At 34.0% G+C, this 27,316-nt stretch overlaps 1 protein-coding gene across 8 annotated transcripts in view; it reads right to left on the bottom strand.

The window, feature by feature from the left end:
* Positions 1–27,316, bottom strand: part of GPHN (gephyrin) — a 648,078-nt gene that overhangs the window by 326,802 nt on the left and 293,960 nt on the right. For 4 of the 8 annotated variants that reach the window (XM_058567151.1, XM_058567147.1, XM_058567152.1 and 1 more), the window contains exons 4-5: positions 26,089–26,181; positions 12,420–12,458 (exon numbers count right to left, since the gene is read on the bottom strand). In XM_058567151.1, the coding sequence (XP_058423134.1) occupies positions 12,420–12,458; positions 26,089–26,181 (132 nt within the window). The remainder of the gene's footprint in view (positions 1–12,419; positions 12,459–26,088; positions 26,182–27,316) is intronic. The other 4 variants (XM_058567153.1, XM_058567149.1, XM_058567154.1 and 1 more) reach the window with 1 other exon arrangement.

Raw genomic sequence — 27,316 nt, 5'->3', positions numbered from 1 at the left:
GTGTGTCTGTTCTTTTAGACCTTTCATCACAGGCAGATCACAGGATCTTTCATCATAGGATCTTTCATCATAACCATACATCCTGGCTTGCCAGGGACAGTTTGATATCTTTGGTGAGTTTTGGTAGTACATTCATTACTTGATTTTAATCTGCTGGAGTATGGCTGACCTAAACTGTGGAAAATTTCCTTTGGAAAAAATTTATTTCTGCTTCCACCTTTCACCACAGGGCACCACTGCCTGGTACCACTTCAGCTTCCCACAAAGGTCTCACAGTCTCAGGGAATCCCAGGCTGAACTTTCCACATTGCTGCTTGTCCAAGGCTAAGTAGTGCTGCAGTGCTGCTATGGGCCTCTGTCCTCAGGGCATCTCCTCCATCTCCCAAGTCCTGGGCTTTCTACAGTTCTGGTTCCTGCTCGGTGCTCTGATCTCCAACTCATGGTATTTTTTGGGAGAGAGGGAATCTAAAGACTGACAGTGTATGTCCTTGTACAAGTTTTTCTATAGTAGGAAGCTTTTTCAAAGAACCAAATCAGCAATTATTCCAGGCCATAGACTATTTGTAAATTGCTTTATTCCCCTATAAATTGGATGTATTTTATATCACTACATTGAAATTTTTGACACATTGCAGACTGCCCTACAGAAAGATGGTACCAATTTATGCTCCAAACAACAATGCTCTTTTCACTCAAACCTTGACAATTCTAGACAATCTCAGTTTTAAATAGTTACTTAACTGTGTACAAAGAAAGAGAATATTTTTAAAATTTACATTTACCAGTTATAATGAGTATATATTTAAAAGCAACTTGCTTATTTCCTCTTGCAAATTGCCTGCATATATCCTTTGCCTGTTATTCCATATTGATGGCCATGTTCTTCCTATTGAATTATTAGAAAACTTCATACATTGAAAATATTAAACCCTTGGCAGTTAAATCTATTGCAAATATTAATTTTTAAGTTTGACTTTTTTTAACAATTTTTGCTTAGTTGACATTTCCATTGACAGATTTTTAATGCTTATATAGGGGGTTCCATCAATATTTTTATTATATTTTCTGGGTTTCATGTTTCACCTAGAAAGTTTTCTCTTACCTAGAGATCATAAAAATAACCTCAATTTTAAAAACAAACTTCCAGGTTTTTTGGGGTTTTTTTTGTGAGGAAGATTAGCCCTGAGCTAACATCCAGTGCCAATCCTCCACTTTTTGCTGAGAAAGATTAGCCCTGGGCTAACTAACATCCATGCCCATCTTTTTCTATGTTATATGGGATGCTGCCACAGCATGGCTTGACAAGCGGTGCGTCGGTGCGCACCCGGGATACCAACCTGCAAACACCAGGCCGCTGAAGTGGAGTGCGTGCGCTTAACCGCTATGCCACACCACTGGGCCGGCTCCACAAACTTCCAGTTTTTAATGCTTAAATATTTAATTCATCTGTAGTTTAATTTTGCATTGCACGATCAATCTTCTCCCCCAAAATGGATAGCCAATTTTCTCAACACCTTTTATTGAACAATCCTTATTTCCTCTAATGTCTTAAAGTATCACATTTACAATATGTTAAATTCCAGTTTTACACATAGGTATGTTAATGAAATATCATTTGGTTGCATTTATTTGAGTGTATTTTCCTGTAATGTACCAAATATTTTAATCACTGTGCCTTATGTTTTTACATCTGAGTGAATAAGGCCCTCTCACTGTTTTACTTAAAAAAAGTCACTAGTGGGGCCAGCCCGGTGGTGCAGCAGTTAAGTGCTCGCGCTCCGCTGCGGTGGCCCAGGGTCTGCAGGTTTGGATCCTGGACGCGCACCGACGCACCGCTTGTCAAGCCATGCTGTGGTGGCGTCCCATATAAAGTGGAGGAAGATGGGCACGGATGTTAGCCCAGGGCCAATCTTCTTCGGCAAAAAGAGGAAGATTGGCATCAGATGTTAGCTCAGGGCTGATCTTCCTCACAACGACAATAAAAAAAGTCACTAGCTATTTTCATACATTTGTTCTTTTAAAATGACGTTTAGAATCACCTTAGTATATCCTCCTCAAAAATCCATTGGGAATTATATCACATTTATCAATCAATTTAAGGTAAATAGACAATTTCACAAAAATATTTGCATCTAAGAATATGGTGTATATTTTATGCCCTTTAATAAAGTTTTCTTTATTCAGGTCAGTCAAATTTCTTAAGTTTATTCTTAGTTATTATGAAGTTTCCTTTATTCTGCTATTGCAAATGAGATCTTTTTCTAGTGGGTTGTTTCTAATTTAAGTAATATCAATGTACAGATTTGTATAAAGTGAAATACTTCTATATTCAGCCACCATGCTAAACTCTTCTTGATTCTAATACTTTTTCAATTGATTCTTTTGGGTTTTCTAGGTGAATAATCATATCTATAAATAAAGAGTTTACAACTTAAAATTCATGTTAGAGTTCTTCATCTTCAAAAACATTGATAGACAGTGCTCTGTTATCAAAATTTAATTGCACTCATTCTCTAGGTCACAGAGACAATTAGCTTATCTACTGTCTCAGATAGCAATCAATAAACACATCTTCGAAGTGATCCTATTGCCTGGTGACTATGGGGAACTTTCTGACTCACTGTCTATATTCTCTTTAGGGATGCACACACAAACAAAATTAAAACACAGTAATCTTCCCACCTAGAGATAACAACTGGGAACTCTGTTAATTCCATTTCAGACAATTTCCTTATTCATACAGAGACAATATTTTAACCCCTTTCTCTTTCCTCTCTCAACTCTTGCTTTTAGAATACATACACACACACAAGCACACACCTCTCTCATTTTTTCTTCCTGACCCAAAAACTACCTTATTCATGACTAAATGTATAAATTTAGTGAAAAATAAAAATAAAATTAAAATAGTGAAATTCTGAAACAACAAAAAGGAAGCTGTAATTTCTACATTAAAATGAAAACAAAGAGGCAACGCCATTCACTTTAGTCTAGACTGTTACCAATTTCCCTACAGATTCTCCATAAAGATTTCCATCAATTTATTCATTTTCAACAAATGATATCTGTTTTTCTACAAATTCAAATGCTAAGATAAATTTGGATGTTATTTTTAATTCAATTTTAATTATTAACATCAAATTCTATTATTTTTCTTCATTGCACACATTTTGTAATTTAGTAATATAAATAGTTTTTGAAGGTTGGCTCAGGAAACTGTCCTCTGCGATCTCCATTCTCAGTTAGTCAAAAAGTGCTATTAACTCTATCCTGAGGGAGTCATCTATCCGTTTCTACCCTCACCTGCATATAGGTTCTCAGCATCTTTTATTTGAATATTCCAATAATATCCTGATTGGCGTTATAGCTAAGTTTACTCCCATTCAACCTATTCTCTATTCTGCTGCCAAAGTGGTCTTTCTAAAATGCAAATCTCATTAAACTCATCACTGTTTAACATCTTTCAAAAAATCTTCATTTCCTACCAGAAAAAATCCAAATGCCTTTTATACGACAGAGAGACGCCATCGTGACCCTACTTACCTCTCCAGGCTCTCTCTTGCCACTTCCCCCTCAAAATCCATTCTGCAGCCAGACTGACCTACTGGCAGTCTGATGATTTCAGCCATTGTGCCTTTACAGTAGAATTAATAAATTCTTTACCGTAGCTTAATAAATACTGGCAAATTCATACAATGACCTACTGTATGGTAATAAGAATGAACTACATGCAACAATATGAATCAACTTTATAAACACAATGTTGAGCAAAGAATCCAGACACAAAAGACTACATACTATATGATTTCATTTATATAAAGTTTAATAAAAAACAAAAATAAACTATGATGCCAAAAGTCAGAACAGTAGTTACTCTTGAGAGTTGGGCTGTGACCGAAAGAGGGCATAAGAAGGTCTCCTGGGATGCTGATAATATTTTGGTTTCTTGATCTGGATGCTAGTTACACAGTTATGTTCATTTTTTGAAAATCCATTAAGCTGTAACTATACTATTTGTGCACTTTTTGTAAATTTAAGTAAAAAGTAAACAATAAGAACAAGAACAACAACAGAAATAGTCCCAGTATCACTTCTTTGAAAATTTCCTAAGTTCCTCAGGCAAACTTTATCTTGCTCCTAATTATATCACATATGCACCACTACTATACTGATGATTATGTTATATTTCATTTATCCAATTCTTCCCATTTCCCAATTATAATGTAACTTCTCTAAGTGCTAAGATCATAACTTTCTGTCCATGTGTCCCCAGCCCCCAGCAGAGTGGCTGGCAGTTACTGAGGACTCAACAATATCATGTAAATGGGGGTTTTGCAATATCTGCACTACTAACATTTTGGTCCAGAAATTCTTTTTTGTAGGGGCTGTCCAGTGCATTGTAGGATGTTTAGCAGCATTCCTGGCCTCTCACCTCACCGGATGTCAGTAGTATCCCTCCAGTTGTGACAACCAAAAATGTCACCAGGCATTGTCAAATATCCCCTGGGGACCAAAAACGCCCCTGGTTGAGAATCACTTATATAAATAAATGTTTCTGTGGAAAAATACAAGCCAAGTGCTAAACAATTCACTTATCAAAAAACTTTCAGCATGAAATGGTTTGCATGTTAGGGGTGACTAAAAAAACAGGCTCTTTTGAACACTGGAGGGAAAGTTAAGCTCTGTCAGAAAAAGTTTATAAAATGCTTTAAATGTCTAGCTATATCAAATGTAATTCACATTAATTGCATGCTAAAATACTGTTTCCTTTGGAATTCCAATGCAGAAAAATGAGTTTGCCAAGCAAAATAATTGTGTAAATAGGAGTGTATATTTGGTATTTTTAAAAATGACTGCTAATAGTAGGGATGTGTATTCAATATTCTAATTATAAATTATTTTCCAAGGTTTGTATCTATAAATGGACCATTAATTCTAAAATATTAAGGTTCAGTAATTTTCTATCTATAAAATATTTAACATGAACATTCCGGAAGAAAAGAATAGTTAGAAAATAAACTATTCCCATTAGCTATAAAAAAACACTCATAAAGGGCATAAATAGCTTGTTAGAAAATAACGTGTTTGTATTTTATTAACTGCATGCCTTTGATTCAGGATGTGTTTTGAGTTTGACCTCTCATGTAAGAGGCTGAGTAATGAAATAATTCAGTACTATTATGTTAATGGAGTTTGAGAAAAGAGAAAAAAAATTGGTTTTATATTTATGTGTCAAAATGATATAGTTAAAATATAAATCTGACTCTGCCAAAATTATTTCCTGACAAGCAATTCCTTAAACTTTTCTTTGTAATTAGAATCAGTCTTTAAGAATAGGCTACTGAGCCAAAAGAAAACTGAACAAAGAAAATAGGCAGTTTATAAAAGAAGAAACAAAACTGAACAAATACAAGAAAAGTGTTTAATTTCATTACTAGTCTACAGTATGACAATAAAGGCATACAATTTTCATCTACCAAACTGGTAAGATTAAAAATTATAATAGATGTGCACTTTCATAAACTGATAGTACGAATACATAAATTCGCACATATATTCTGGAGGGCAATTCAGCAATAGATATTACGAGACTTAATTTTGACTCACTTATTCTATTTTAAGGAAATATTTCTAAAGTGATAATCCAAGATGTATATGACAATTTATATAAAGAGAATGTTTATAATAGAAAATAAGACAGAATCTAAATGATTAATGGCAGGGAAATTAAATTACTTATGGCTTGTTTATACTCTGTAGTAATTGACAAATCTTTTTTTTTTCTTCTGTATAACAGTTACTAAATGGAAAAAAGGCTTAATTTATATGAAAAGGAGAGTGGTTCAGAGCAAGGCTCTGGAGTCAAGACTACCTAGTTCAAATTCTAGTTCTATTACCTTCTACTAGCTCTGTGACCTGGGTTAACTTACTGAATGATTTAATCTTTATAAATCTACTTTTCTTATCTGTAAAGTGGTACCTGTTGTGTATGTTTGTTGTGAGGATTAAATAAGATATTATATAAAGTTCTTATCACAATGCCTGGCACATATAAGTGCACAGTAAATTTTAGTAGCTATGGTAACAATTGGGACGATGTTATTAAGAAATCCAAGGGTAGATAATGGGTTCCCAATTGCATAAATTAATCAATTAGTCCTAGCTAATAATTATGTGTCAAGATTATTGGTGGTTGTTATTCACTTCATTTTGCTTTTCTGTATTTCCCAAACTCTTTTTTGGCAAAAACCATATAAACCATATTTAGAAAACTATATTCAGAAAAAAATAGGAGTGTTTTTTTTAAGCTATTAGTAAAAGGCAAGAGAAATAAAAAATCTTCATCTTTTCCTTTTCCTAAAGGACCAAATACTTTTCGGTTAAAATCTCATCTTTAATACCATGTCACAATAAAAAGGTCACCATTTTTTGCTCTTATTGAACACCTATAATACACAAAATGTTGTGATCCTAATATTCTAACACTAACCAGGAGGTATGGAAATTTAAGACAAATTTTCTTGTTAATAAAATACGAGCTATCTGCAGATGGTCTTAAGTTTTATTTTTTAGTAACTAACTTAATGAGAAGGAGGACATCTAAAAGGCTTTGTCTTTTACCCCTCTCACAAGATTGATCTTAATTTTGACCAGAAGGCATTGAGTTGAGAATGAGAAAATAACTTATAAGACATATTTCCTTTCAGAATATTTGCTTAAGATCTCTATAACAGGATTATTACCTTTAATTGCAAAGTAAATACACATCTACTACTGTAATACAGCTATGAACAAACCAAACAAAATTTGATTCCTGAACATCTGAGATGTTTTTCTGCTGCTGATATGAATAGAAAATAACCTCTATTTCTTCATAAATACTAAATATTATAAGAAATCTAAAAAGCATTCAGAGATAAATACAAAAAGTTTGGGAGTGGTTTGTATTTTATAAACATCCAAATATCTAACTAGTGAAATTTTCAGGTATTGATTTTGATGCTCATAAAATTAAAGACTGTTAAATATACCTAAAGGAGCTTTGTACGAAACAGTTTCTATATCTGAGGCAATTAACTTTCCCTCAATGATCTCTCTCTCACTTCCTCGGACCTCTTGTGCCACAGGTGTAATGTGTTAGTTTTTGCCAGCAACACTGAAATATCTGATGGTAGGAAGGCAAAAGGGGAGAAAAAGAGATTATTAGATATAGAGACTGGTTATTAGTGCCTGCTATTGTCACTGTCTATATTCAAAACCGAAGTGAAACGACCTCCACAAAATGTTTATGTACAATGTTTGCCTACAAAAAATCTCCTGAATGCAAGGAAATTTAGAGTATTTTCTTGTTATTAAATATAAAAAGGACTTGAAGCCTAATAAGGGTGTGATAGAGATATTGCCATTTCAGGTTAACTTTCACATAAGAAGAACATGTTATACAACTCTATTTTCAATTTAGTTTTCCTCAAAATAAAAATAGGATTTCAGAGATCACAAGAAAAGGAAAAGTTTATTTATTATTAATAAAACAAGTTTAATAAAATGATGTTACTCTTATATTTTCCTTTATCACAGATCTTATACTTTAAAATCTGCATAATCTTTTCTTGCATTAAAAATGTTTTTCAGAATGAATAGAGGTGAAGCAAATCTTTTAAAATTATTCATTATTGTTAAGAAGACAAATTAAATCTGAATGTAATTTCTATTTTAGTGCTCCTTTCCTGACATGAGAATTGTGATCTTCTCATAGCTGTGCTGTTAAAATAAATAACTTCAGCAGAACATTAGGAGATGGGAGGAAAAATAGGTTACTGAAACATATCTTAAGTGCTGCACTTTAAAGAGATTCCTTTAAAGGAATAAGTGTGAAGTAGTGAGCAATAGGAACGAAGCTAACTGCTCTCAAGTTTGAAGGCACATATCAACACATGGAGGACAAATAAATTCCTAGTTCAAATGACTAATTAATCAAATCCATAATAAAAACTAATAAATATGATAGAAACTTTGGACACCAGGAATTCAAGTGAGCTTTAGTTGACAGAATAAGTTAAATTCCCAAACATTTTCAATATTAGTATATCGTTGTACTCAGGGGGGAAAATCCCTCATTGTGCTTGCAATTACGTTCAGTAACCAACCTCCTGAACATTCATTACCTATTTATCTCCAGCCATTCTCTACTCTTCCACTATAAAACTAGTAACTTTGGCTTTAGGTAATGCTACCAATGAAATCACTAATCTGTCATTGAATGCTCTAGGTTTTAAGATTAAAGAAATTCTTATTGGCTTTTAAACTATTACCAGAATCCTTAACTGTGATGACGCATTAATATAGAAGACATTCTTATTCCCGAATCAATGATGCTTAGAAGAGGTGAAAGGATTTCCTGATACTATACAATCACTCTGACTTGGAACATTTTCCCTGAAGAATTAGAAGAAAATAACAAAATTTTGTGGATCATATTAGAAATGCATTTTTTGTTATATGTCTTTTTCCCTTCATTGGAATATAAGCTCCTCAAGAGCAAGGCCTTATCTTTGTGTCACATACTCCTAACAGACTACATGGCACAGAAGCAAGCCTTTTTTAATAGGTTCTGAGAGAATTATTGGATGCAATGAATTAGCTTCTCTCCTATGCATACAGAATAGTACTAGTTTATGTACTACCTTTGGGAGAATTGAGAAGATAGTCACTGAAATCATTTTCTGTGTTTGATAGTTTTGATGAGGAACCTTGGCTGAGAAATACTGGATAGAGTATGTAAAATCACTAAAAAATTTTGAGTTAACAAGTGAAAACAATATTACCTAATGTATTGAAAGTCTTCTTTCCTAAATCTATTATTATTGCATAATTACTCCTGTTTTAAATTTCTAGAAGAAAAGGACCAAGTCTTTCCAACTTTTGTAATTCTTGTAAGGTCTAAGACACTGTGGTACAGAGTTCAATTTAACTCACATTGTGTTTTACCAGTGGATTAAAACACACACACACATGCATACACACACTGCCTAAACCATATCCCAACCTACCGAATCAGAATCTCTGGGGGTTGGGGACAGGAATCTTTTTAGAAAAATCTCTACAGGTAGAAGGCTGGGTATCCAGGATTGAGGACCTGAACTGAAATGAATTCCTATTCCTATTGATGGTTCCTCTAAACACAACCTGGTTGCCTCATCTCAGTCCCATTATCTTCATTTAAACCTTGCCTTTCAAATGCCTACCTCTTCTCTAAAAGCCCACATTATTCCATTTCAAAGACATGCCATCATTCTGTCCTAAAGTTGGTATATTTTTTTAATTCAACCTTCTTCAGAATCATTTTTGCTATCCTTCAAACATCCAATACTTATGTTATTTCAACTTCATTCTCCCTTTCATTCTCAGAATATAGGATCTTCTAAATGTCCCTTGACTTTCTGTAGCGTTTCTAAAAGTTTATAATTTCTTCTGCTCCTAATACAATATCTTGGACTTCCATCTTCTGTGTTAATTATGTAGTTTCCCTTATGTCTTTGCTATTAATTTAATTTCTTCTTAGACAAAAATATTAAAAGCTACTGATGGGGCCGGCCTGGTGGCATAGTGGTTAAGTTTGCACGCTCCACTTCGGTGGCCCGGGTTTTGCAGGTGCGGTCCCAGAACTTACGCACTGCTTATCAAGCCATGCTGTGGCAGGTGTCCCACGTACCAAAAAAAAAAAAAAAGTAGAGAAAGATGGGCACAGATGTTAGCCCAGGGCCAATCTTCTTCAGCAAAAAGAGGAGGATTGGCCACAGATGTTAGCTCAGGGCTAATCTTCCTAACAAAAAAAAAAAAGAAAGAAAGAAAAAAAGCTACTGAATCCACTTCTAAGTAAATACTCAAAAGAATGGAAAAAACCCCAGATACTTGCACAACAATGTTCATAGTAGCATTATTCATAATAGCCAAAAGATGGAAAAACTCAAGTGTCCATCAATAGATGAATGGATAAACAAATTGTGGTATATACATAACAATGGAATTTTAGTCTTAAAAAGGAATGAAATTCCGATATATGCTACAACATGGATGAACCTTGAAAATATTATGTTAAGTGAAATAAGTCAGACATAGAAGGACAAAAATTGGGTGATTTCACTTATATGAGGTACTTAGAATAGGCAAATTCAGAGACAGAAAGTAAAATAGAGGTTACCAGGGGCTGGGGGAGGGAGGAATGAGGAGTTATTATTGCTTAATGGGTACACCGTTTCTGTTTGGGATGATGAAAAAGTTCTGGAAACAGATAGTGGTGATGGCTGCACAAAACTGTGAATATACTAATGCTACCGAACTGTACACTTAAAAATGGTTAAAATGGTAAATTTTATGTTATGTGTATTTTACCACAATAAAAAGAATAAAAAGCTACTGAAATGATTTTCTTGACTTTCCTAGAGCAGCATTTTTCTTCATACTAATTTTATCTCTACTATTAAAGGAAAAGAAAAAAATTAAAAACTGTGTCCATATCTTTTTTCTATATCCCCTAAATTTGTCACTCTCTTTTTAGCTTTTACCTTTTCTCTTTCCCTTGCATTTTTAGTAAAAATAAAATAAAATTTAATATGGATACTCAGGATTTTCCACACTTCAAGCACAATGATGTTGTAGATATATAGAACATTTCAAACCTTGCATGCACACATACACACTACACTTTAAATCTCCTTAGAGTTGAAATTATTTACAAATTTCACCAAAATTCTTATCTACTTCTTGTTTGATCTTGTCTGTCATTTAGATATAAGTGAATAAGACAACAAACTTCACAGTGCAGATAATTTTGTACTCCAAGTTCTTTTTAGATGCCAAGTACTTAGAAAATAATGGAAAAACGTCAATTTTAAAAGTTTACCCAAACACAAGAAAAGATAGTCTAAAAGGAGGGAGAGATAAATAAAACAAAAGGATCTCTAAAGAACTGATATTACATAAGTCATGGGGCAGCTGAGAAATGTCACTCTCAAAGGGAAAAATAGAGCAGAGTAGAAAGCTACTTGACTCTTAACTATAAAGAATTATAAGATAACTAAATTTATTATTTCTAGAAATGATAAGTTTCAAAAAATTCTTCTAGTCTTAAAGATAAAATCAATAGGAGTAATTTGTCCTCATGAACCTCTTGAAAAATAGGGAAAACAAATTAAGAAATAAATTTAGTATATGGAAAATTATTGAAAGATCCCATACACAAGGGAAAAAAGGACACAATACATGATGTGAAAAAGCAACTGAAGCAAAGATGATAAATGATTTCGAAAAAGTCTATTCTTAAATAAAGGGAAGAATGTGGAGTTGTATAAAAAGGCAGAAAGGACAGGTGGTAGTGAGTTTAAAAGTCAGTTTAGGAGTAAACTGGACTGGACTGTTAAATAGCGAAGCATTTTCCTATTTCTAAGAAATGTTTGGATAATACGTAGGCAACAGTTTTCTTGGAAATAAAATCTGATCTGGGTTACAAGACAACAGAGGAATAATGCCACTGATTTATCAGATGCAGGGAAGTAGAAAGGAGGCAATACGAGCCCAATGAGCAAGTTGCAAGGCTGAGTACATAGGATATGAATGCAATGTCTCAAGTTAATTAACGGGGCAGCCATGTGCAGCAAATAGATAGAGGAGATAGCAGTCAAGCAAACTTAGTCAGCAGTCCAACTTGGTGGCACAAGGCAAGTGGAGATAGGTAGCAGAAGTGCTAAACAATCTGAACCTACTTATAATCTTACAGGCACAGACTGGGCAGGGCAAGATCAGGCAGGCAGATGGCATAGCACTTGAAAGGCGATGGTACAGGAGAGTGGTAGGAGAGCAGATAGACAATGCTGGGCAGTCTAAAATGCTAAAACAGCAGATGGATATGGCAGTATCAGGCCATTTGCTGACAGACAAAGCACCAGAGAGTGAGGAATGCAAATCATTCAGCAGATGAGTAAAGTGGGGTAAAAAATAGAGACAAAAATCAAAGGCAGTCAAAGCAGGAAGACAGAACAGCCGAGAAGCAATGACAGATCATCAGAAGCCACTGGGTAGCTTAGTGAAAAGCTGTCAGCAGGGGAACAAAACACCATCCAGGAAAAGATGAGATTGAGAGTGAAGCAGTCCCCTGAGTTGGGTGTCTTCCATCTAGGAAACAGTCATCCATAAACTGTATATGAGAATCCACAAGAGAATAGCACACAAATGGAAACAGCAGATGGATCTGAACTCTATTGCCCTAGAATGACCCTAGAACATAGATACATAACAATCCACAAGGAAATTAAACAGATGGGGAAAATGGGTCCAAGCATTTTTTATGATGATAAAAGAAACCAAAACACTAAAAATTATTAATCTGGAAATGATTGGCTGGGATTGAAGTCTTCGCTTACCCCTTTCTGGAGCCCACAAAATGGGAATGTTGGGAATTTCTGCAGCAGAAAAACAGAAGAGAAAAGGGATTTCTGACTCTCGGGTTGAGGAAAGCAGGTCAAATTTAGGGCTGTATGAACTGGTTCAGGGAAATAAGAACCAGCCTAAACCTTCTCCCTTCCTCAGAATCAAGCCATTTCTGAAGTTTGGGAAAGGTTTCGGAAGCCCTCACCCCATCATTTCCCACAACCTCCCCTTTCACACTTACCTCTAATGCAAACAGTTTCCAGGAAGGAGGTACTTGGGAAAATTCACTCCCATGTTTACACCATGGCAAAATTTGAGGATGGCCAACTAATGGTACTTTCTGTATAGGTCAGGTTTCTGATTCAGTGGGATCCCTTCCACCCTTTGTGAGTGAGTAGAGGGAATAGGTTACTAGAAACCACCTACCTCTTTGAAAGCAGGTGAGAAAGGAAGCAGGGGCAGTAATATCAATCAATAAATAGTAATACTAGTAAATACCTTGGTGATCTCATCAATTGTCATGGATTTTAATTTCATTAAGGTGTTGATGACTCTAAAAAATACTATCTCTAGCCCAGACTTCTCCTCTGAACTCCAGATGCATATATGTAACTGCCAACTTAACATCTCCACTTGGATATCTAAAGGCAGTTCAAGTTTCCAAAGTAAAACTCCTGATCTTCCTTCTCCATCTCAGTAAATGGCAACTCCATCCTTCCAACTGCCCAAGTCCAAATCCTGGTCTTATACCTGACTTCTCTCTTTCTCTTATTCCATCTGTTACCTCTAACTTCAAAATATATCAATAATGTATTTCTCACTACTTCCACCTCTATCATTGGTCTAAATCACTATCAGTTTTCACTTAGGTTATTTCAATAGCCTCCTAAATGGTGTCCCTAGATGGTTAAACTACAAGTCAGATCATGTCATGCCTCTGCTCAAAACTCTCCATACTAAGGGTGATACACAGGTTCTACGTGATCCATGGATTGCTCCCTCTCCTCCTTTAGGTCTTTGCTCAAATGTCACCTTATCAGTGAAGCTTTCCTTGACGGCTTTATTTAAAATTACAACCCTCTTTCCTGCCTGCACTACCTGTCTACCTTCCCTGGTTTATTTTTATCCACAGTACTTATCACTATCTCTAATACTATACATTTTACTTGTTACTTATATTTGTGTCACTCCACTAAAATGTAAATTCCATAAAGGCAGGAACTTTTGACTTCTTTGTTCATTACTGTATCCCCAATATCTTGAACAATTCTTGGCATCTGTATACAAGCAGGCACTCAGCACATATTTGAGTCTATGAAGTGTTAATTTCTTGTGGGGCATCTCCTTTCTCTGTCTTAAATTCTCAGAGAGAAAGCTCACATACTATGAGCTTTTGATTAACAAAGCAGATGCTAGTACACTCTAGCATAGGAATGTTCTAAAACAGGGGTTGGCAAACCACAGCCAATGGGACAAATCCTGCCTGCTGCCTGGTTTTTACATGGCCCACAATCTAAGAGTGATCTTTACATTTTTAAATGATTGAAAAAAAATCAAAAGAAGAATAATATTTCATGACATGTGAAAATTATATGAAATCCAATTTAAGTGTCCACAAATAAAGTTTTATTAGGGCATAGCAAGGCCCATTCATTTATATTGTCTTATGGTGGCTTTTGTGTTACAGGGCTGGCAGAGTTGAGTAGTTATGACAGAGACTATATAGCCCACAAAGCCTAAAATATTTACTATCTGGCCCTTAAAGAATAAGTTTGCTGACCTCTGTCCTAAGGTATTTTATATTTAGAAGGCAAAGAGTAATAACTAAAGTTTGAGCAAAGATAAACTAGAGCATTGTTGTTAATACTGCTGCCCAAGAAACATCTACGAGAAAAGGTGGATTTATACTAGGATCTGTTTTCAATATTATATCAAAGCAGCCCTCTCATTCCTCTAATTAGTACTTAATACTGATGGTGATATTCACTTGTCTATCCATGTCACTGAGCAGCTCCACCTTAAGGGACAGGGTATAGTATAGGTAAGTTTTGAAAATGGCAAAAGGAGGGCATGAGAAAGGAAAGTAAATGGGGCCCATAAATAGAACTCATATCAAAGTATCACATATAAACCTCTAAACACCTTGTTTAACCATAGTGGAAAATTGGCATGATGTGACTCTCTTTTGAACCTCATCAATAGGGCTATACTAAAGTGACCTCGTTATAATGGGGGTCTCCAATACAATGTAGTCTTGAAGCATAGCAAGCAAGAGACACATTATAATAAGATTCTATTATATTTATTCAAAACTAAGTTATTTTCTCATTTGTTCAAATGTCTACATTTGAAAGTTATTTACAAATTTTCAAAATCCTATTCAAAATCACCTCCTAAAAGAAACTGACCTATTTTCTCATTACATAAAGTTTCACCCTGAGGATTATTACACGCAAGGATATTACCTTATATGCTGCAATCAAACTTATGGCAAGGGGTGAAAAAGCTGAGGGGAAAACACTTAAATTATCCCAATGACATCCATCACTATAATGCTACCTTCAATCTTCATAAAGGAGTATAATTTACTTCCTCTTATATTCATCGGTCCTTCCAGCACAATCAACTGCTTCTTCCACATTACTGCCTTTGACCTTTGGTCTCTCTCTTTCTCAGTGAAACTGACAACAATTCCTTTTCAAACTCCACACTTCCAACAGTTTGCTTCTTTCTTCTCAGCATCTTTTGAAGAAACTTGGATTCTTCCTGTAAATTCTCATCAGTGTGTCTGTCATTAATGATTATCTGAAATGGTTACTCCTTCCATTGGACATTTGTCCTCCATTCTTTAATAGCAGCCATGTTCTTTACAAGTTCCAATATGAGGAAATAATACTGGTAAAATTATTAGTGTCATTCCAAATAGTTTATTTTGTTATCTGAATCCACTTCCTGACTCTCTCTCAGTTTCCTTTTATGGCAGGCAATAGCATAAAGTCACAAACATTCTGCCCTTCTAATACAGTGATATTATTTTAAGAAGCTCAGAGGATTTGACAGATATAAATCATTTGTTGTCATCCTATTACATTTTGTGTGAAAAGCAACATTAAGTACATTTTATAGATGGAGATCTAAGATAGAGAAATGAATTCACATTCATGATTTTAGACAATAATAAAGGAATATCCTGAAATTGTCATTCCTGCAACTATATGTCTAGATACGTATACTTTTAGCATTTTATATTTGCAAAATATTTAATGACATTTTGTTGTTAACGTCTTAGCATATATTTTGCAAAACTAAAGTATTCTGGTATGCCAGCCTCTGTTCATTTTAAGAGAGTAGGCTTGTTAAGGGTGAGCTGGAAAGGTGATTTCAAGATTTTTATCACTCTGATAAATTCAAGGTGAAAATCAACATTTAGCATGTCATCTCTGTTTCTTTTTCCTTTTCCACAACTATACTATTATATACTTTTAGTTCTATCCTTCTCGATTTTTTCCCCAGAGAAAAGTTCTTTCAATATTTATTCAACCATTATCTACTTATTTTTTAAGTTAAAGCTCTTTCTATTTATATTGTAGATAACAATAGCAAATATTTATATAGCAAATAAATATTGTTTTTAGTGTTTTACTTACATTAACTCACATAATATAACTATCCTATGACGTAAGTACTCTTACTTTCTCCATTTTACACATAAGAAAACTGAGGTATACGAAGTTATATAAGTTGTGTAAAGTCACACACTAGTAAGAGGTGGATCTAGGATTCAAACCCAAGTAGTCTGTGCTCTTAACCAATATGTTACGCTACCTCACAAGTGGTCATATGGGCAACACTACTTTTCTATTAGGAGCTCTAATTAGATGTAAAACTTACCATAATAAGTATATTTTGTACTTATTTGTATGTTTATTGATATGATCTCTCTTCCCCATAAGAGACTCCAAAAATCTGAGTACATATTTTGGTATAGAGTAGGCATGTACTTAAGAAATATACTTAAGCGGGGGGCCGGCCCATGGCTTAGCAGTTAAGTGCGCGCGCTCCGCTACTGGCGGCCGTGTTTGGATCCCAGGCGCGCACCTACGCACCGCTTCTCCGGCCATGCTGAGGCCGCGTCCCACATACAGCAACTAGAAGGATGTGCAACTATGACATACAACTATCTACTGGGGCTTGGGGGGAAAAAAAAAGGAGGAGGATTGGCAATAGATGTTAGCTCAGAGCTGGTCTTCCTCAGCAAAAAGAGGAGGATTAGCATGGATGTTAGCTCAGGGCTGATCTTCCTCACACACACACAAAAAAAGAAATATACTTAAGGGAAAATAAGACAGCATTTTATTTAAGGGTTCTCCATCTACGAAATTTTTGTTTTTGCCTTATGCTCAAAATTCCAAAATTCCAACCTTGAGAAGCAATGTACTTTTCCCTCTTTAGTGTTGCTATCTGGAATAGGAGCCTTCTAAGATAATAGTTTTAAATTCAATGTCACTTATTGCTCTAATTAATTTATCTAAATAGTTTAATTTTGTACCTGTAACTTTTCCACTGGTACAACTATAGTAAGGAGCTTATCTTTGCAATGTATAAATAAAATTGAAGGTGAATCTCTTGGGAAAGTCTGTGGCTGGTGGAAAAAAACAAATGCAAAAATAATACAAAAGTAAGTGGACTTCAGGGGAAAATATAATATTTATCTTCAAATATCTTCAAACTGTCATGTAAAAGAGGAATTTACCTTCTTGCATAGATTGCAAAAGGCAGAATTAGGATATTTGGGTAGAAATTACAAAGAAGTAGGTTTCAGTTTAATATGTTTGGATGTTTAAACAATTAGAGTTGCACAAGCAAAGAACTCCCAGATGCAAGAAGAAGGGATTGAGATGTGTAGGCAAAGGCTGGGAATGATGAAAAGGGCATGCTAGGACTTTGAGCATAACGGACTTTAAGTTCTCCTCAAACTCTGAGATACTGTGATTTCTCTACTATTATATAGTTTGTAATTTTATATAAAATACTAAGCTAACTTGAAATACAGCACTGACAAAATCTATGATAAAAACATATTTCTTGATTGACTTGATTGTAAGATAAGTATTGACTGAAACGGCTTCCGAACAACAAATCAACAAAATTGGAACTTGGTGCTTCACAGCAGTTTAAATTTTATACACAAATATTGGTGTGGATAGTCATTAGGTTCGAAGATTAAATCAGGACTTCAAAAAAACAAAGAAACAAACCCAGGGCATAAAAATAATCTTCAAAAAGAATGACGTTAGTCCTACTGGGGAATGTGTTGATGTGCATTTGAATAAATGCCAATTCTCAAAAGGGTCTATTTTTAGAGAGACTTGGCACGATTTTACTGTGTGTACTAGTTGATAGTAGACTTATGAATTCCGGTTTCTAAGGAATCTCTGAATAATGACAATTGCTGTTTTTCGTCTCTACAGATAGTACTGCTCTAGTTGTTCTAAGAAAGAACAATTTCATACTGTTGAGTTATCCTATTTATAGGTCTAGTGTATCCATCTTTTTATGTAAAGTGAATCCTCTGCTCTAGCAAGGAAGATTTTCTTTATTTTATCTTTCTCTGTAGCTTGATTATACATTTCCCCCGCTTCCTTACTCTCATCAGTAATGTTTGCCTCTCTCCTTATCTGAATCCTATTTCTCTCCTTCAATTTTAGCTTAATTATTTTTATTGAGGTAACACTGGTTTATAACTTTATATAAATTTCAGGTGTACATCATATTTCAATTTCTTTGTAGATTACATCATGTTCACCATCCAAAGACTAATTACCACTTAAATTTTACTTGTATAAAATTTCACAGACTACTCAGCTCTCTCTTCCTTAATCTTTCCCTTTAAAGAAATCTTCTGGCCTCAATTGGCTGAACATTTTGATAACAGGTTTATATCGTCTTGATTTGTCAAGTGACTATTTTAGGAGTACATGTACTTTAGCATTTGCTCAATAGAGCCCAAGTTACTTGATAAATATGTGTTAAATTAAACAAAGACTATAAATGTTGTTTTTGGCAAACTGGTAGGTCATAAGTATGCCTATGCTTTGAGATAACTGGATAATGCAAAATAATTATAAACCCCAGATACAAAGTGAACCATTATCAAAAAGCTACCCTGAATATCACATATCTGAGCCATTTCAAGCCATATTCCAAGAATTTTAAATTACAGAGGAATTAGAGACCTAAACCAAAATAAATAGGTTCAGACAGGATATCAGGAGGTAATTAATGCAACTGCCCTAATAATCCACACTCCTCATATCATATAGGCTATAGAAATTCTTATTCTTGTTCTTAGCCCCATGCCTTAAAGTAGTCGTGGGGAAATGCTGACTTACATGTCTATTTTTTAGACATATCCACCAGGTATGTGAGTAGCTAACAATGGATACTAGAAGTACAATGGTTAGTAGCAGAAATATTTGAGGCTACCATATATAATTAGAGGTCATAGGTAATATTATTAATTAAATGAGGAAGAAAAAGGTATAGAAAAAGATGAACATTCACCAAGCATTTACAAAGGTGTCAGGAGTTACACTAGATCCTTTTACATGCATTATTGTCACTTACTAGCTTGGATAACCTTGGGCAAATCAATTAACTGCTCTATGTCTCAGTTTCTCCACCTTTAAAAGGGACATAATAATAGTACCTACTTCATATGGTTGTTTTGAAGGCTAAATGAATTAACATATACTTAAAATAGCTCCTGACACATAGTAAGTGCTACATATGTTAGTTTTTATTATCGGCTATTTTTATTATCTCAATTATTAGAAACAACAACCTTGAGAGGTGAGCATTAGCTAATTTAGCAGATGAGAAAACTGAGGTTTGAATAGGTTAACTTGCCTTAATGTCCTAGTTAAGAAATTATGGGATTCAAATTCAGGTTTGTCCAACTCTACAATGTTAGTGTTTCCCTTCTATCATTTTGCAACGTAACATGTTTAGACAAAGATAAGACATGGAAACATATTTCCCATGTCCAAGACTATTTCATAAAAATTACAAGAGCTCCTTAAAATGGCATACAATATAACCTTATCTGACCATAGAGGAGTGGTGTATTTTATTTAATCTAGTTTTAAATATTTGCAATATGAGGGTTTCTAGTATTCTGCTTTCTTATCAATTTCATATTGTTGAGTTATCCTATTTATGCAGAACAGTTTTAAGAAAGCTAAAATCCTAGTTCAATATGGTTATTTTTAGCTTTACCATGTATAACAGGTATTTTATTTTAGTCAAAACAATTCTAGAACTATAAAATAAATATTCATAGAGTTCTAGAGTACCAGTATATGATATTTTGCCAGGGAAACAATCAATGTTTTCTAAAGAATATTGATATGTACTTAAAAACAATTATATAATTTGTGACCTATGTTAGTGATCAAATTTTCTTTCAAAAACAGAAATTATTAAACATGGTGTTCTTGCTATGCTTCTGCTATAATGTAGGAGAATTTTTCTGATTGCTAAAATGTCCAGTGTTAACTTTCAGGTAAAACTGTTACATGTCAATTCTTACTGATTTTCACAAGAGTCACAAATTGAGAATCATTAACACATATATAGTCTGTAACTCAGGTCAATTATATCTCCCTCCTTTTACTTACACAGTATTCTTGTTTTTGAAGCATTACAATGTAAGAAAAAAATAATTAATGACTGCATAAAATGAAACCTGACATAGTACACTCAGACCTAAAATTATGAAATATATAAAATTCAAAAAATTGATTATAAAATAAATTTTATAGAGGCTGGCCCGGTGGCGCAAGCGGTTAACTGTGCGCGCTCTGCTGCGGCAGCCCGGGCTTCGCAGGTTCGGATCCTGGGCACGCACCGACGCACCGCTTGGCAAGCCATGCTGTGGCAGCGTCCCAGACAAAGTGGAGCAAGATGGGCACGGATGTTAGCCCAGTGCCAGTCCTCCTCAGCAAAAAAAGAGGAGGATTGGCAGATGTTAGCACAGGGCTGATCTTCCTCACAAAATAAACAAATAAATAAATTTTATAAAATAAATAATTTTTTCTTTGATTTGATATTTTTTGTGAAAAAATTCCTAATAACCTATGTGGAAAATATTTGTAGAAAGGTTTAGATAGTAATTTGTTTCAAAGAAATATTAAGATTATAGGCTATAAACAGAATATGCCTTTTGGAATTCATAATCTTTTCCTAGAATTTCATCCTTTGTACCAGATTTTGAGTATTTTACCCCTTTCAGCACTGGTGATTTTGTCAGATGCCTCTTCACTTCCATAATGAACCATAAGAACGCTTTTAAACGAATATCCCTTATATTAAATTTATAGTTTCCTGAAATTTTTGCTATTCCTCCTTTTGTTTGATTATTTCATAAGGACCAATTATATGACACTTTTTTTAGAAGGTATTGCTAAGAACAACATTTGAAAATTAAGAGTGAGCTTCTACTCAATGTACAACAAAATTCATTAATTTGATCAATTTTGAAAGTTCAAAATTTTATATATGATTTAGAATAAGGAATCTTTTATTTTTGTTATGTTATATTATCTGTTGACACAACGGAGCAATACACTTTATTATGGCAGAAAAATGTTTTTCTTTCTTTCTTCTAAAATAAAAAATTTAAGAAATGAAACCCAACATTATTTCAGATTACTAAAGAATAAAAGGTAAAAATAAATTTTAAAAAGTCAATAAACAATGTGAGTAAAGATGACTTACTGTCATCCAACAGACCAGAGGTCAGCAAACTTTTTCTGCAAAGGGTCAGACGGTAAATATTTTAGGCTTTGCAGGCTATATGGTTTTGGTGGCAACTACTCAATTCTGCTGTTGTAGCCACGGGCAACACATAAATGAATGAGTGTGGCTGTGTTCCAATAAAACTTCATCTACAGACACTGAAACCTAAACTTCAAATAATTTCCTTGTAAAACAAAATATTATTCTCCTTTTGATATTTTTCAGCCATTTAAAAATGCAAAATCCATTGTTAGTTCACAAACTATAGAAAAAAAGATGACAGGCTGGATTTGGCCTACAGGCCGTAGTTTGCCAACTCCTGTGATAGATTATAAGAGCTTCTTGCAGATAGGAACCACGCCTTATTCATTTTCTAACTCCAGCACCCAACATGGCATCGGATACATATTAAAGATTAAAAATAAAAAGCTTGGGGGCCAGCCCGGGTGTAGCGGTTAAGTGCACACGCTCTGCTGTAGCGGCCCACGGTTCGGATCTCAGGCGTGCACCGACCCACTGCTTGTCAAGCCATGCTGTTGCGGCGTCCCATATAAAGTAGAGGAAGATGGGCATGGATGTTAGCCCAGGGCCAGTCTTCCTCAGCAAAAAAAAAAAAGAGAGGAGATTGGCAGATGTTAGCTCAGGGCTGATCTTCCTCACATACAAAAAAATAAAAAAAAAAATAAGTAAATAAAAAACTTGATGAATGAATGAGTGGATGAAACCTAGGATGTATGCTAGGCTTTTGTTTAACTCTTTAACTCATGATCAAAATAATATATTAGCTTACAACCCTTTATTCTGGTATAGCCTAGTACTTTAAAAGTGCTAAAAATTATTTTTACCTTATAATATTTAAATAGCTTAATATTTTCTAATTTACCATAACATATACTCAAACATTTCTTTGTAATTATATAGATGTTCTTTTTTTTAATGCTTCTTAATCTTTTAGTGTCTTCTAGATTTTATGCCTAAAGAGTTTTCACTTTATGTCACTTATATGTCCTTAATTATACTTTTACATTTTAAGAATAATAAAAGATTCTTTATGTAATAATACCTATTTTGGACATACATCATTTTTAAGTGACAATGGGACATGAAGAGATAAATAAAACTTTGTATAACAATGAGTTCTTATGCTCCATAGAATTTTATAAATACTAGCATTTCACCAATGCCAACAGATTATGCAACCTTTATCAGAACAAAGAAAATGCAATCTATTCTTAAAAAATAAAGCTTTTCATATCAAAATAAAACTCTAAAAAGTTGAAGAGTGTGGATTATTATGCTATTATATGTTATCTTTGATAGTATCTCATGTTTGGAGGCAGGAGAAGGCCAGCAGGCATGCAACTATCAGATGAAACATATTCTAAGATACAGGGCCTAAAAATAGAAACAAATTCATAATTTAGGAAAATCAATTCTGATTGCCGTATTCTTATAAAATATGTAAACAGAATACACTTTACTAAACTTGCTATTCTATTTTTCTTTTTAATAGACCTGGGAAGAAATCTAAGTCTATTAAACTTTTCATTTTCTCTAAGATTCACACCCACTGACAATAACTTTAGATTGCTTTATTTCATTCATTCTATTTATCATTTTCCCTCTTCGTTTTTTCTTCTAACACACACATTCCACAAACAATTGTTCTTTGTATTTATAGATCAAACTAATTATTGACAATTACTGATTGTAAAATATTAGTACCTTAAGGAAGAAGTTTCACATTATTTTACCTTTATTATTAATTAATATTAGTATCGAAGTAAAGAAGTCTAGAAGTCAATAATTCTGACTCTAAAAATATTTGTAACCCCAAGTTGTATATATGTAAATGTGGTCTAGAAATAGTTTCCTCTCTTCTTAGGCACAATTATCCAAGACAAACAATTTAAAGACAAATAACTATACTATTACAGGCCCAAAATTAAATTTCTGGATTTCTAGTTGACATCCCAGTATTGTATTTTAGATATTATAAGAATTGCAACTATTTAAGGGTGTAGAGTAAATGGGAAATCAGTAGAATTATTTTGGGGTGGTCCTATATTGCTTTTATGTATATTTATTTTTCAAAGGCTTAATAGTCCTATGGACTTTTGCTGAAGATAGTCATACCATATGTATTTATATATATAGGATATGAAGTAAAGTGACTATTAAAGATTAAGATATTCAGAATCAGGTAAGTTACCTGTTTCACATATTTATGTATATTTTAAACTTATTTAAAAAAAACCCTAATACAGTTTACCTAGGTAGTTGCTATAGGCATATATGAATATAAGAATATAAGAGCACTTTTAAGGTTTTCAGGTAACTGAAAAACTTCATTTTAGAATAAAGGACTGGGGCTGGCCCAGTGGCGAAGTGATTAAGTTCACGCACTCCACTTTGGCAGCCTAGGGTTCGCAGGTGTGATCCCGGGTGTGGACCTACGCACTGCTCATCAAGCCGTGGTGTGGCGGCATCCGATATACAAAAGAGAGGAAGATGGGCACAGATGTTAGCTCAGGGACAATCTTTCTCAGTAAAAAAGAGGAAGGTGGCAATGGATGTTAGCTCAGGACGCATCTTCCTCACGAAAAAAAAAAAAAGGACTTCTCAGCTTCTGATATAATGAAACATACAAGGTCATGGAAAGAGACAGACTCTTGTCAACTAATAGTATCAAAAAAGGTGAGGGGATAAACAGATATCAGAATGGCAGAAATTCAAGACCTCTGATGTACATGGAGACAGAAAAGATAAAATAGGAAGTGTACTATATCGAAATTAAAAAATAATTTAACAAGATTGTGAAGATTTCACAGATAGATTTTAAATCTAGTATAAGACAGTTTTTGTCCATTTGGTAGTTACATACAAAAAATACCCCCAAATTTGTCCGCTTGGTAGTTAGGTAGCAACTAATGATAAAAAAAAAAAAATTAATCCTTATAAGTTAACCCTTACATAGCACTTACTAAAATGCCGGGAATAGTTCTCATCGAATCCTCACAGCCATCCTGGTAGACAGGTACTTTCATTTCCTTCATTTTATGGGAAACTGAGGCACAGAGCAGTTTAATGACTAGTCTATAGTCCCCATGTTAGCAAATAGCCAAGCCAGAATTCAAAGGTTTGAATTTTCAAGCCAGCATTTTGGTATTAACTTGAAGCTCTAAAGAATACAAAATACTTAACTTTGTGATGCAAATTATTTCCCCACAATTAAAAATAATGTTGTTATCTGGTTATGAATGAATTCTATGGTAACTTTTTTTCTACTTTTTTGACATAAAAATAAGTAACACGAAAATATCAAACCATCACACAAAAAAATAGGGATATATAAACCCAAGGTCATTTAGTTTCAAACACTTAACACCGAAACTCCAAAAATCAACGTCTTCACATAGATAGGTGATTTTCTTAAAAACAAAACAAAACACAAACACACCTCTACAAGACACGGCTTCCCTACAATTGTACTTTTAAAGTTAGTCTCAAACCTTAAAAGAAATGTAAAAATTGGCCAAAGGATGCAGAAGCTAAATAAATTATGTAACCATGACTTCTTTTTTAAACAGCTGGAGTTAACAATTTCCCAATACAACTCTATTCTGACTGCTTTAAAAGCAAAACTCTTTTATTTATAAGCCTAATTATAACAATATCCAAAAGCATTCTGGCCATAAATTTTACACAGAAGGATACAAAATATTTCACAACTTGTTAAAAAAACTTTGCATTTTCATATGCTAGAACAGTGTTTCTCAAAGTTTGGAAGTACGGTCTATGGGCCAGCAACATCTACGTCACCTGGGGCCTTGTTAGATAAACAAATTCTTGGGACCCACTGCAGATTTACTGAATCAGAAACTCTGTGGCCGGTGCATGGCAATCTGTTTTAACAAGCCCTCTGTTTGATTGTGGTGCTGGCTAAAGTTTGAAAACTACTACTGTATACTAGAGTAAGAAGGACAGTAGGGTGCAGAGCAAACGTATCTTGCTGTTAATAAGATAGTAGATATGATAGTATACTGATTTGAAAATAGAAGGACACAGTTAACATGAAGTTGAAATTCAGCCAAGAAACACTTTTTTGGAAAGTAAAGTAAACAATGTTACAAGTGGTAATATAAGTTTGCATATGACTCTGAAGTGACACCTGAAGTTTATGGCTTTCTTAAAAAAGAAAGACTTTTCCCCCTGTATCAATGAACACTGACTACTCTTCATCTTTCCCTAGATTATCTCCCTGAGCAAAGACTGAAGGTGATTCTTGTGGCATGAAGCCTTAGACATTAATTCTGCTTTTTGGCTTATTAAATTCTGTACTTAAGTTCACATTTAAAATTATAGAATATATAACCCTTTTTCACCAAATGTACTGTAAAACTGGTATAAATATTCTATTGCAGTCATCCAACTGTGATTTGAGACCAATGACAAGGGTATCTCAAGAAAAGAGAAATCAGATACAGTTTGAATGATATTAAGAAAGCACATCAAACCAGACGCCACGCTAAGAGTCAGAGTTCTGCTATCACTTCCTTTGGCAATACGCCTGAATTTCAGCTGATACCACAGACCACTGAGCAAATGCAGGATTACCTTCTGGACCAGTTCAACTTTCCTCATATTATGTCATTTCCTCATATTATATCATGATATCAAGCCAAGAAACATTTTTTAATATAATAATTCTTCCATAGCAACTTTTTCACATTCTTAGAACCACAAACCACTTGTTCTGCCTATAGGCAAAATTATAGAAATAATATAAAAAATAGTAAGAGGGATTAAAAATAACATGAATAGTCTACTCCTTGAATATGAGAAAGGCATATACTATCTCACCTCGGGAGTGACATCTCGTGGTGCAAACCCTGTTCCTCCAGTTGTTAAGATCAAATTAAGTTCCTTTTCATCACACCAATCTATCAAGGTTTCCTGAAAGAAAAACAATAATATTGTTACATGCGGAAGGACTTGCCTGACTGCTCAAAACATTCAAGTACACAAATACTTCGTATACAGTAAGGAAACACAGATTCTTTTCAACAATTAACAGGAAAATTGTGAAGCACAATTCATGGAACAGTTTCACTGTTGATCAAAACACACTGCAGTTTTGGGTATTTCTTTTATTCATTATAGAAAATGATGGTGAAGGCACCAAATTCTTGGAAGTGAATGAAACACAGGAAATACCATAAATAGAGAGTTCATCATTAATTTTTATTACGTACTTACATGGCATATCTGATGTTCTTTTCAGCCATTCAAAATATATTCAGGTTAAAAAAAACTGAGCACTATCTAGATGTTAATTATATGATCTCATTATTTAATAACTACACCAATCCTGTCAGGTAAATAATCATTCTTCAATTTTATATTCAAGGAAACAGACTCATTCATTTTTTATTAATGGATTCAAAGAGATCAAGAAACATACTTGCACATGGGCTCACAAACTAGAAGGAGGAAGAGCTAGGATTCAAACCAGATCTGTTGGATCTTCAATATATGTTCCCTATATTCTGCCTGTCACTGAATCAATATTTTCTGCTAAGTTTCAAGTTGTTTAGGAAAGTTTTACATTTTTCAGGATTTATTTTACATGGTTGCCTTATTTCCGGATAAGACAATTGAAGTACAAAGTGGTTAAATAATTTACTTAAAGTTACCCAGCTAGTTTGTAAAGAAGCGGAACTAGGACCTGTCTGCTTACTCTATTGCTAATTCTATTCATTCATCCTACATTTTATCTATTTATTAAAAAGGACTATTAAAGTGCTCATTTAAATTGTAATCAAATATCAGCTTTGGTATAATATTGTTTCATTATCTTCTTACAATTCAGATCCAAAATTTAATAATACCATTATATCATTTAGTTGCTGATAACTAGATGTGAAATACAAGTACAAGGCTGATAACTAAGATGTAAAATACAATGCCCTCAGCTCTTCAAATTTATCAGGGACACAAAATGCAGGATAATTACTTAGAAGGGCAAATTCACAATCTAAAAATGATTTTTTCCCTATTCTTGCACATTTTTATTTCATCCTAGTATCAC

Source organism: Diceros bicornis, chromosome 24, assembly GCF_020826845.1.
Source record: "Diceros bicornis minor isolate mBicDic1 chromosome 24, mDicBic1.mat.cur, whole genome shotgun sequence".
NCBI lineage: Eukaryota > Metazoa > Chordata > Mammalia > Perissodactyla > Rhinocerotidae > Diceros > Diceros bicornis.
The sequence above is the reverse complement of the archived record's forward strand: the minus strand, read 5'-3'. Positions and strand labels throughout refer to the sequence as shown.